This window comes from Phyllopteryx taeniolatus, chromosome 6, assembly GCF_024500385.1.
Source record: "Phyllopteryx taeniolatus isolate TA_2022b chromosome 6, UOR_Ptae_1.2, whole genome shotgun sequence".
NCBI classification, from domain to species: domain Eukaryota; kingdom Metazoa; phylum Chordata; class Actinopteri; order Syngnathiformes; family Syngnathidae; genus Phyllopteryx; species Phyllopteryx taeniolatus.
Genome location: NC_084507.1, coordinates 29,422,202 through 29,435,325, shown reverse-complemented (window position 1 = coordinate 29,435,325; position 13,124 = coordinate 29,422,202). Strand labels below are relative to the sequence as shown.

At 42.0% G+C, this 13,124-nt stretch overlaps 1 protein-coding gene across 15 annotated transcripts in view; it reads left to right on the top strand.

Moving 5' to 3' along the window:
- Positions 1 to 1,051: 1,051 nt before the first annotated feature.
- The window catches only part of LOC133479796 (focal adhesion kinase 1-like), a 47,087-nt gene continuing 35,014 nt past the window's right edge, over positions 1,052 to 13,124 (top strand). For 3 of the 15 annotated variants that reach the window (XM_061777207.1, XM_061777208.1, XM_061777204.1), the window contains exon 1: positions 9,580 to 10,915. In XM_061777207.1, the coding sequence (XP_061633191.1) occupies positions 10,843 to 10,915 (73 nt within the window). In that variant the 5' untranslated portion in view covers positions 9,580 to 10,842. Of the gene's footprint in view, positions 1,327 to 2,923; positions 3,127 to 6,623; positions 6,651 to 9,564; positions 10,916 to 13,124 lie in introns of those variants that run through there. The other 12 variants (XM_061777214.1, XM_061777215.1, XM_061777210.1 and 9 more) reach the window with 11 other exon arrangements.

Genomic DNA, 13,124 nt, shown 5'->3' with positions numbered 1-13,124 from the left:
CTGATATTTGGATGGTGGATTACATATGATGTGATTGCATTTGGTTATAAATTGGCATTTGAACAAGTTAGCACTATATTTGCACTTCTGTATTGGAGTAAATAACATAAGTGCACAGATTTATTCTATACCAACCACACTGTAGTTTACGTTGCAGAGTAGCATCTCTCCAACAGCTCGTTGCATTTTCTTTTCTTGTCTGCAGCGGGACTCAAAACACGACGCTCCGGTTCCGAAACTTAAGTGTGCATTGAGATTTTGAGTATTTAGTGCATGTGTGGGCTGCACGCTCTTTACATTCAAGAGGTCGCGGGCCCTCCTGTCGGGAATTTACAGCTTCTTCGCACATTCCGAAAAAAAAGATTCAGCAGGTAAATTGAAGACTGTACAATTGAAGTGGTCCATAGCTGCGAATGCAAATGTGAATTGTTGTTTGTCTCGACAGTTGACTGGCGACATACAGGGCGAATGCGTGGATAGGTGTGGACATAGGTGTGACTGTGAACGTGCGTGTGAGTGGTTGTTTGTCTACATGTGCCCTGTGATTCACTGGTGACCAGTCCCGGGCGTGGCCCGCCTCTCGCCCAAAGTCAGCTGGGATCGGCTCAGCTCACCTGCAAACCTAATGACTGCAAGCTTTATAAAGAAAACAAATTGACGGCTGGCTGCGTGGCTAGTGTTACGTTTGGGAGGAAAAACAAAAACTTCGGGCGAGAGGCGAGGTACACCCCGAACTGGTCGCCAGACAATCTCAGGGGAAAACTAATGTAGTCAAATTTGACAAAAGCTTCTAGTTTTGTAAGACTACCAGGTCAGAACTGGCTGCTGGAAGGAGAATCTCCCATCCTTTGAAGGCAAATTGTGCGTAATAACCTGGGTAGCAGTGTTCTCTCTTCTTGACATGGTACATGATAAGAACAAAGGTTGTGCTTGTGTGCTCATCTTATGTGAACGTATGTAAACCAAAAAAAAAGAACAAGAATACATCCATGTTACCGGGGGTCTGAGGCAAGTCTTTGGGCCCCTGGCGGTGGTGTGGACGTTCCCGGGCCCCCAGTCCTCCTGACAACTGCGGCCATGTTGGAAAGGCTCGGCGCTCCAGCTGTAGCGTCGCGTCGCGTCTCGGTTGCTAACTCGCGTCAGTGACACCGACAGCCGGGAACGGCGCTGTTGTGGACTCACTCAGACAGGCGAGAGGGAGCCAACAGCGGGCAGCCTCAGCCTCCCAAAAGTCGGACTTCATGTGTAAAAGCCGAGCTTGCTGACCGGGAAAAGGTGGCCGGTGACTGGAAGTAGGTGCGGCCTGGCTCCGGGAGCCTTGAGCGGGTGAGTATCGATCCGTCTTGGGAGCGGAATAGGTGGGAATGGATCACCGTTAGCTGGGATAGCTTAGCATTGAAGGGCTAACAGTCAGACAATGGGCTGGATGCTGCGCGGGGCTTGTGTTATTGCCGACTTGGGGAGAGATATTGGAGGTATATCGCGCGCTCTGTAAGTCAAATAGTGCGGTCATTTGTATTCCTAGCAGACAGTAGTGAGTGGTGCAGTGGCCGAAACCACCCCTCTGGGCTTCTCTGGTAACTTGGGTGCAAAGGGGAACACTCACAATGATTTATGTCATCCACAATAACAATTCTGAAACATGTGTTTTGTATCAAAATGAGCTGTCCCCAGTGGGATGCATTGTTGCAACCATGTATTTCTGGAGACAAAAGGAGGTTTTAAAATCATCTTCAAGTGTATGGGTCACTGGCTGTGTGTGCAATCACAGAATTGGACACTGCTGACAGCACTCATATTAATAATTTTATTCAGTTGCCACAAATCACCAGTTTAAACTGCTTCGTGTGTTGAAGTGGAGATGAATAACCTATGATGTCATTTGTTACATTGTCCTTTGGGTGCCCCATGCTCACAAGACACCCACTGAAACTCCCAAGGTTAGATAATAATCATCAGCACTTATTCATTAAGATCATATGTTCGTCTTTATATACAAGTAAGGCTATTGTTGGCACTCGTGACTCACCACTACTCCTGGACGTGTCAGCTTTTATTGTTACGAGGTGAATCGTCAGGAAATTGCCCTCACCATCGTATCAACTGTGTTCTTTCATTCCAATAGTCAGACATTGTTTGTCGAGTTAGTGCTAAGATTCACGCTTTCACTGATACCGTCTGCAGTCTCGTAATTATAATCGTCTATTTTTCAGCAAAGCGGCTGCTTACACATGCGGCTAGTCATCCTCATCCATCCATTTTCTGAGCCGCTTCTTCTCACTGGTGTTGCGGGCGTGCTGGAGCCTATCCCAGCTATCATCGGGCAGGAGGCGGGGTACACCCTGAACTGGTCGCCAGCCAATTGCAGGGCACATACAAACAAACAACCATTCGCACTCACATTCACACCTATGGGCAATTTAGAGTCTCCAGTTAATGCATGTTTTTGGGATGTGGGAGGAAATCGGAGTGCCCGGAGAAAACCCACGGAGGCACGGGGAGAACATGCAAACTCCACACAGGCGGGACCGGGCATTGAACCCCGGTCCTCAGAACTGTGAAGCTGATGCTCTAACCAGTCGGCCACCGTGCCGCCAGTCTTCCTCATTTAAATTGTAATTTGCCTAACAATGACTAGACTTTTTTTTTTTTCTAGCCCAAAAATGATGCCTCTACTAGCTTTGGGCTTGTCTCCATGTGACCTACGGCGCCACTTCTCGAGTTTCTGCCACTAATCCAAAGAGGCAGGGATCCAGGAAGCAACACTGACAATGTTGGATCGATGGTCACACCTGTCTGGCTTCTGACACGGGGAAATAAAGACGAGGGACAGGGGCTAGTGGTTGAAATTGGAAGGGGGGGGGGGGGGGGGGGTTAGGGGGAGTGGTGCACCATGGGAAGAGAAACAAATCGACTGCAGGGAGGCATCTGTTATGACACTCAAAGGTGTGTGAATTGGAAGGTGGGTGTCCTCCCTCTGCTATATGACGACATACAGCGCAACTAGGAAGTGAAGAGGGGAGGAGAAGGGGAATACATACAAGTTTAGAGCAGAGGTGTAGTCTTCTGCCTGCCCAAAGGCTTTCAACATGCACTTCTGGGATTTTCTAGGCTGCTCCAATAGAGGTATGTAGGTGGCAAGAAGGCTCGGGAAGGTCTATTTGGGCTGGTGTGCCGGTGCTCGGCGGACGGCAGGTAGAGAGGGTCTGACAGGCTGAAGGCTGCAAAGGAATTTGCGTTGGTCGCCACCGTGCAAGCAGTTGCATGTGGAAACCTCGCACACAGGCTGAATGTGCAGCGCAAACAAGGACACGGACACTTCTGATATGGTGTCAGCCTGTTCTGTTTCTCTTTGATAAAACTGGCTGGTTGCTTTGACAAATTAATGGATGGGAAGGAATGAAATGTGTTGCTTCGGATATTTGCTTTGTGATTTCTAAGCCTGCCGAGACAGTTTTTCCCGTGTTGTTTGCAGTTTTGTTTTGATTGGTTACCTGTAATGCTGAGTCTATTTTCATGCGGACTGTGCAGTTCTTGAAAGTAAATGTAAAGATAGCATATTTTGGACTTTTACAGTGACTGTTATTCTGTAGGTAAATGCTCCCAGAGACGTAACAGTAGAGTTGACATTTATTTGCCTGTCTTTTCATACAGAATCACACAAAAGGGGAAAAAGGGCATTGCTGTGTCTGTTGTATGGGTTCACACAGCAACTTTGCTTCCCTCAAACATTTAATTAGATGCGTTGTGGTGTCAGCATCTGGTGTGGCATATACAATACCCATTCCATGTTGGTGCTGCTCACACAGCATAGCGACTCGGGAAAATGCAGAAACCTCCGAGCCGTCATGGTCACTGTGAAACGGGCTTTTGATATCATTCGTTTGTCGGCCATTTACCCTGGACTGTTTTAAAATAAGGATGGATTTTAAAAAAGTGTTACTTTGGGTGCTTGCTTATACGACACCAGTGTTTTGGCAACTGAAAAGTACACAAACTTTTGAGAACGGGTCTCAGAGTGGAACTTTTTAAAAGGGATTGCTTCATGTTTTACGTTTAAGCACTAAAAAAATAAAACGCTCATCTTCAAAAATGGAAATGGCAAAACACACCACTGCAGTAGTGTTTGTGTCTTCTCCAGCAAAGTGTAAATTTACTACATGCATGTCCAGTGGAGTTGTATTACTTACCGTAGTCTACGTTAACATTTCACATGTAGACCACTGAAGCAAATTCAAAAGTCGGTTTGTCTGCTTCGAATGTCTCCTTACAAAGTGGCATTACAAAACTACTTGTTACTAGGGAAGCCCCAAATACAATACCAAAAAATTAAAGTATCGGTATCAGTGCTGATATCGATACTGGTACTCAGTACTGATTAGACTACTATGTAGGCTAAAGCTTTGGTCTAGTAAAGGATAACTTGTGGACACTATAGTGATATCTTGCATCTTGGTCAGTCAAGGTTGCTTTATTAGTCACTCCGTTTTCTATCCCGCTTATCCTGTTCAGGGTCACAGGGAGCTGGAGCCTATCCCAGCTGACTTGGAGCAATAGGCGGACTACACCCTGGCCTGCTAGCCAGTCAGTCGCAGAGGACATATAGGGACAGAGAAACATTCACTCTTAGATTTTGAGTGAGAAATGAAACCACCGAAGTCAGGCGAATGTACGGCGACACCATCAGTGGCTCAAGGTTACTGTGCTGAAATGAATTCCTTCACCTACTGTAAAACACTTATCCAGTGTCCCAGTTTATGTTGCAAGGACTTTTATCTGTTTCGTCCTATTCATTAGCCATTTTAGTATTTTATTTTCAATTGTATTGCTTCGTACTGTAATTTTGAAGTTGCATAATGCAGCTCCAAAGCATTTGCAGAAGTTGCATCCAGTGGAATGTTAACAGAGAGCAAGTACTGATGACTTTTGACCTATGTCAAACTTCTCGGATCAGATAACATTTCAATAATCCCTAAAAGTTTGAAGACAGTTTGTTAAAAATGATGTCTGTAGGTATTTGAAAATTGGATTGTTGTTGCGCTGCCAAACAGCAACAATCCCTAAAAATATGCATTATTTGATTTGAACTTGCAAGTGATAAAATAATAATAATTCTATGATCTGATCCAAAATTAACTGGGTTCTTCTTTATACCTTGCCACCAGCCGTCCATATGTTTTATGTAACTGTGCTAAAATGTTTTGCATTGTCATTTGTTTGTATATATATTTTTTGGAAAAATTTCTGGAGGACGGATTCATATCGAGACACATTGGAGCGTTTTCCTACCAAATGTGAAGAAGTAGAGCCTTCTTTTGCCTTGGTTTCAACTTCAGTGCAATAAATAGTCACTGCTGCTTTGTGTGAAAGTTGGAACCCACATTAGAGGCCCACGTAATATCCAGCGCTGTAGTCCATTCCGAGCGGATGATCACGACGGCTATTCAAATCTGGTTTTGCCACAATAAAAACTGTTGTGCAATGCCCTCAGAGTGGCGTCAGTTCTTGGTTTGCAGCCAGAGGCGGTCATTCTCTACTCACAGCTGGAGAGAGAACGAAGAAGGCGAAGAGCATCACGCGTAGGAGTGTTTACGCGAATGAAAAGATTTGAGGCAGCAGCAGTGGCAGATGTTTCTGTGCTTGCTTAGATGACCATTTTTAATTTTGGGTCATTGTTTGTGGATGTGATGTGTGGCAGTACTGCTGTATTTTGTGGGAAATACTATATGCGCATCAAAGTATTAGGTAACAGGCAGTATTATGTGAATGTGAGCATATTGTTAAGGTCAACAGTGGCTCATATTTATTTTTATCTTAACACCAGAAAACATTGAAGTGCCGTATATGTGTTAGCCTCTATGGAAGCACAGTGGAGCTGACCGGGCTCTGGGGCCCCATTAAAATTATATATTTTTTTTTAAATAAATAAATAAATTTAAAAAAAAATCACTTTCGGCCCCACAACATCAATGCCACAAATTAAAAAGACTATTTTCCTGGGCCCCTGTCAGTCGTGGGTCCTTAGAATCATCATCACATCATCACTTGTCTCTCCATTACAGTGCCTCTGTAATGACAAAAGTCAATGATTCAATATATATTATATTCATATTTTCAATATACTGTATATCAGGTTTATTCTCTCGCTGTCAAGAACCAGAACCGTAGAATCTAATTTCGTTTCTCATAAACCACTATTGGTCGTTCATTAGTCGAGCAGATTCGTCATTGTAACGTTTGAGGCGGCTTTTTTTCTTCTTCTTCTTTAAATCATGTTTATTTTGTAATGTACAGTATTTGACAGTAACCCCTCAGATTACATGAATAGCATTTGGTCGCTGAGTTTTTGCTTTTTTTTAATCCTATGAATGACGGCATCACTCGCTGTTTTTACTAGCAATGGAATAAAGTGATGAATGGGCTTGTAAAAGTTAAATCATTTGCATACACAGTACTGTATGTTACTGCATCATGGTCATGAAGTTATTCAGCGTTGTTTATCATTTATATTAATGGTTTACATGTCTTTCTATATAAATCAATCATTCTCAGCCATCAAATTAAGATGGAGTGATTCAACAGATTCCAAAGAGTAATTTCTCTTTAATCCTTTTGTGTTTCAGCTATTTCTGGAATATCCCACTATGCGGGTGAGTACACTTGTGCCCTACCTTTCTTATGTAAGGTATGGATCCTGAATAGATTATCTAATATTTCGGCAGCTGGATAATTTATTTAATTAATAAACTGATACTAACTCAGCCAAATAACCATATTTGCAAAGAGAAAGCAATGGTGAAGTGATGGTGACATGGATATCACCTCAAAGATCTTGCTAAGTTTCCATTTGGATCGTTGTCAAAGCAGTGCTATGATCTTCCTTGAAATGATTATTTTTTGTTTTCATCTTTTGCCTTTCAGCTCTCCCAGTTATCTCTTTGCCTTTCCACTCTTCTTCTGAGGGAATTGCAATTTCTTTCTACGAGTGCTTTTTTGTGTGTGTGTTTCCTGGCATGGATTTAGGTTTAGAAGTAAAGCTAGAGACTTTATGGCTTGTAAGCCTTCCTTGGCTGTTGCTAAGTAACCGTATTACAGTAGGATGTTGTATATTTGGAATTGGAAATCCCCTCCCCTCCAAAGGTACCGTAACACAGAGGACAATTCCTTTATTTTTGCTCTAGACTGAAAACATTTGGCTTTAACACCAAAAGACGAATCTGAGACTAGAGATCAACAGTTCACAATTTTATTTCCAGGTATATATATATATATATATATATATATATATATATATAAAACATAGAAGCACAGGAAGAACATGAAAACTCTGCAGTGCTGCTCTGGAGAGTCGATCCTTCCTTTCCATCACGATGCTTTGGTAAAGGTTCATCATTGTCTCATCAGTCCATTCCATAATTCTCGAGGCTCTTCTCCGTACTTGTTGGCAAATTACAACCTGGTCTTCCTATTCATCTTGCTAATGAGCGATTTGCCGCTGTACTTTTTGTTCATGGAATCTTCGGCGATCCGTAGATTGTGATCCCTCCCATCTTTCATCACAGTTCTCATAACTGCTGCTATTTTCTTTTGTCAATGTGTTCGGCGTACCCAAATCACAAATCAAAATCTGAGCGTAAGCATTCAGTGTTGACTATTGCTTGAATAATTCTTGTAGTAGGGTACACTTGGACAGCAAAACACACAGTCACATTCCGATACTTTTGCTTTCATGATAAATGGGTGGGTTCAAACAAAAAGTGCTATCTTCCTAGTGTATATTAAATCCAATTGCAAACAAATGGCAACAAAGACTGAAATGTTGATCTCTTCAATTCACCTTTTATGTCAAACCAAAATGTTTTCATTCACACAGAACTAAAGGAATTGGCCTCACTGTTCCAAAACCTTTGGAGGGAAGTGTATGTGATTCTGGAGAAGATTTCAAACATAAATCACATTTCTTAACTTTTACTTGGCAAACCTCAGCGGTAAATGTGTCCCAGAGCTGACGTCAGGGCTGTGTCCTGTAACTTGATGAGAAGATGCACTCTTGCTGCTGCTTTGGTACACAATGGCTGCGACATGTTTAACCTTGGGAATACTGCACATCATAAACATAGCATTTAATCACTATACCACTCTCCCTGGGCGCAATTTAGGTGTGAAAATATGTTATGTAAAACGGGCCGAGATCTAGATGTTGGGGGGTAAGCCAGGGCCAGAGGCATTTTTGTTTCACTGCAAGAATAAAAAAAAAATATATATATATTTCTTTTCAAATCAGGGGTTATATCAATATAAGAGACAATCTATTGATTTCCGGGTTTCTACATATACTTTAAAATAATTAAAAATGCTACATTTTAATGATTTACATTCAAGAAAAAGTTCTAATGTGCATAAATGCTCACTAATTTCCATCAAATAGCTATCAAACTAAATACTTTGCTTTTTAAGTGGTGAAAACCAACAAAATGAATCTAAAATGTGCTTCAAAAGTCATTGAATTGTATCTTTTAAAGAAAAAAAAACTTTTATTAAACATTTGTCATAGTACATAATCATGGGTAACAACATTTTTACGTGAGGTACAAATATTTGTAGTAATTGCATTATCTGACCAATTTATGTCAGTGCTTGGCTGCTTAAAAATGTAGTTAGAGACATTATGGTGACAATTTCATATCACAAGACATGGGATGTTGCCTGCGAATAAAGATTATAACAAATGTGCAATCGAACAGACTGTATTTTTGCATTCCTCATAATAAAAAATCGAAGCCACGGGGCCGTTTACTTTAACAGGACATTTGTCAACATCACAACAGGCCATTGTTAGCCAGATGGTTCTTTTTCAATGTTTCCGCTTGGATAGATGGCAAGTTAGCCACAAAAACGGCAATTCAATCTTAAAAGTACAACATCTGATGTGAGTGCAGGAGAGCGCAAGCATAAACAGGGTCAAATGCTTAAAAGACCAACGCAAACTACATGCAAACAAGAGCATGTACAGTAGAAAAAAAACACAGTCGCATCATTTTCAGTTTGAAACCCAAACTGATTTAACCACACAAACAGAAAAAGTGAACGTACATGTATCTTTTGAATGTTTTCAGTGGCTAAATTCTGGACCTGCTAAAATCCTTGTGTGTGTGTGTGTGTCCAAGTTGGTGGGTGATCCTATTTACATTTTAGCATCTATTTTTGGTTATTAGTCTTGTGGCGTCTTACTCAATGCCAACCCCTCCCAACACCGCACAAACCGGCAAACACACACACCCGTTACCACCTTTTAATACTGCAGCCTTCACTTGAAGACATAATGGAGCATCCTGCACCCTCACACATTTTCTTTGTGGTATCTAGTTGACATATACTTGCTTGGTCTCCCATCAATCTTCCACTTGCTGTCACCTCCATGTTTATCTGGAGTCACACGTTCACCCTTTTGCCTATGTAAAGCCCTTTTCTCAAGCTTGAACAAACACGCACACACTGCGCTCCACTCACAGCTGAAGCACTGCACTGCATGCACACTGCGCTCGTGATCAGCTGCGGCAGCCCGTGAGGCGATGTTTGGATCTCCGCTGCTACAGAACAGCGCCTGACTTGGAAATGGATCTCCGGCGTCATTTCCCCTCAACCCGCTTCTGCAACATTTTCTGGGACATGCTTTCTTTCCGCTTTGGTTGCTCCCGCCATCGTTCGTCTGGTCTCTGTCAATTTGTTGTTCTGTGACATCAAACACCTGCTTGACCTCATTTACCTGGACGGTTTGCATGATGTAAAGCTGAGCTCGTTCGTCTCTGTGGTCTTTTCTCATGTGACCTTTTCCACACTCTTTTTAGTCACTTGTTTCCTGCTTTTCGTCTCTTGTGTTTCCTGCTCACCTCAAAGTCAGCCGCTGCCGTCGATCTCTTTCTCATTGTGCTCCACTTTTCGTTGTCCTACATTCACGTTATTTCCTGATGCCAGTTTTGCTTCGCTTTCTTCCCTTTTGATAACCTTGTGGAATGACAACATCAAGCCACCTACCTTTTGTGGACCCTGAGACTGAACGCTGTCAGTGTATTATAACGTTGATGCCATGATCCTGCAACCTGATATTTATGACTGCTGGGAGCCTGCACTCTTTGGAATTCATATCAAGGATTGATTATTTAGATAAACAGCAGCAGCGTGAAGATCGGATTCTGAAATTTCTTGCGGATTTATTTAACTGCTGGATGGCCTGCGGTGGAAAGATCTCCTCATGAATGGAGTCAGTGTCATTTTATATGATAAGTGATGATGGACTTTTCCTGGTTAAAGGTGTTGCACCAGCTGATGTTTGATCGCTGTCGACTCGAGGAGTGAGCAGCAATCTTTTGGCATGAAATTACAGCACCAGAGAATAATGCCACATTGTCGTCAGTGGTTTTGGAGTTTTTTAATATTTTATTTTTTTAATGGCAATGTGCTAAACGGTGTTCGATCACATCGAGCATGTCTCATACCTGACCACTTGATTGATGCTACAGGATAAATGCATTGACTCTATTTACTTGCTTCCCCAGTAGTACTTGACACATTTGTCCTCTTGGCTCCATGGACCGCCCCAATTCTTAAAGGCAGTTTCACTCCTACGCAACAATGACTGCAATCTTTGGATTGGTGTTGTCTTTAGTTTTTTTCCCATGGAGGCATTTTATATATATATTTTTTTTTCTCTAAAGGAATACTCATTGAGTAGTCCCAAACGCTTAGGGCACCACCGCATTTAGGCTTTATGCTGATTTCAGTGCCTAGCAATTTCATTTGGATGCTGTGGCCAAGATTGGAACAGCGTCCCCTACACAACAAATGGAGAACAATGGCTGCATCCCACTCTGCTGGAGCAAAGGGGTGTGCATCTACGCACAGCATCCTTTACCAAGTATGTACAGAAGTCTTTTCAAACAAATCTGGTTCACATAAAATGAAAGTAAACCTGATACCCTAAAGCCTAAACATAAATACTTGATTGGATGGAGTGTAGGCGCACAATGTATCCAGAGCACAAGGAGGCATGTTTTATGAATTTGTAGAATCATTTTACTGTGCTAATTCCTTTCTTGTTGACTGCTCAAAGTTGTCATATTAGACTGAAGTTGTTAGTTGCTTTGGTAGTTATGATTTCTTGGAATTGTTTAAAAGGCTGCTGCATTGACATTTGCATTTTTGGTATGAATATTAGTAGTAGTAGTTGTAGTTTAGTATTGAAACATACAGTATAGTGTGCTTTGAGTCTTTATCTTCTGCGGACAGAGACAATCATCCTTAGCACGGTGAGCCAGAAGGCATTAGGGGGAGGGGGAGGGAATTGTGTGAGGATGAGAGTAAGACGAGTGGGAGGAAGAAAGAAGCGAGGTGGTTCAATACAACCGGAGGATCATATTTAGATGTAAAGGAAGGAACTAGAAGGTCTGTGAGTGACAGGAGGAGATTAGTCGGGGCATTGCTGGGCTTCAGTTAAAAGGGCAAGGATTGCGTATAAGGAGTAAAAGGGAGAGGGCAGGATGCAGGACACAAATGGGAGCAACTAGCAACTGCAGAGAAATAAAACGGATGGTTAAAAAAAAAATACATTGAGGCCAAGAAGAAGCTCCCCCAGGATTGTGCCAGTAACCCAGATAGCAATTAGATAAGAAGAGAAACCATCTCACTGCTGCGGTTCTGGGCCAAATCTGAACTCTCCAGACCTCTGTGGTTCACCAAGCTTGCTGTCAGTCAGTGGAAGCCCGCAGAGAAAAGGGGGCAGTTGGACTGGCAGCCCCCTGCCCGCCTCCTGACTGCCCGCGTGGCCGAGTTGATTTATCACTTGATTTTCTTTGCAAATGTGCGAGGGCATGCATATAGAGATTTGTTAAACATAACAGAACTGAACAGCCATATTGTAGTGCAGTACAACTGATTTTGTAAGCGCATTTGTCCGGTAAATAAGGGTAAGCAGTTGGAGGTTCCAGTTCCTTGATGTCAATACCTGCAGATGACAAAAATCATTGTCCGAAGCTGTTCTATCCTATCGTGTGTGTGTGTGTGTGTGTGTGTGTATTGCCAACAAACAAAAAATAAATCTGACAAATACATTCAGCCTAAGATTTAAGACTGCCCTGGTGGCGTAGCACGAAAATAAAACATAACAATACCTCTTTTGATGACTGCTACTTAAAGCCTTTGATCCACTAAGTATTGTGAAACAATGTTTACTACACGAAGTAGCTCAATATATTAATGTACCAGTCTTAATTAAGGTATTTCAACTTCACAAAATGATTTTAATAAGCTGTGCTTTAAGTATAATGAAGTATAGTCTTAACTTTAAAATGAGTACCAGGAGAACCTGGTTTGTTAATATGTAAATTTCAACAACAGTGGTGCCTTAACCTTTAGTTTAATTTGTTCCGTGACCACTTGTAACTCAAATCATTTGTATCTCAAATCAACTTTCCTGTAAAATATGAACTGTATTTGTATGTGGAAAGAAGGAAAGCCAGACAAGTGTGCTGCGGTAGACTGTAGCGTCGTTTATTCAGCCTCCCAAGGCCCCACGCAACAGTATGGCAAGCGTGGAGGGACATCACCTGAAGCAGATATGGAAGACAAAAGTTTCTACAACTACCTGTTGAGGTTTACTGGAAACGCCAGTCTATCGGAGCAAATTGTTGGATTTGAAAGATTCCCCTGTCATGTTGCCAACTCATTGTAAAAGCTTCTCTCTGAAACAGATTAGATTGATGGTAGATTGGTATAGATTTTAGCATGGGAGGGCTTGTTGTGCAACTGTTTACATTGCACTGACATTGTAAAGGTTCATAAACTTATAAAGTCATTTGCTATTGATGGTGTAGTAAAGAATTAATGGCCACATAAAACCAGGGATGTTGGTGGTTAACTGAATCAACACACATATATATCTTGCTTTGCTTGAGAGTATGTACAGTAAAAGCCTGTCCAGCAGGCAACATGTGGACGTGTCTCCTGTAAAACCTATTTGTTTTGATCATGGTAAACTAGGAGGTTATAATCCAGATCATTTTCAAGCAGGAGCTGTGAAAATGTAATTTGATGAATTATGTACAACAGTAAACAGTTTAAAAGATGAG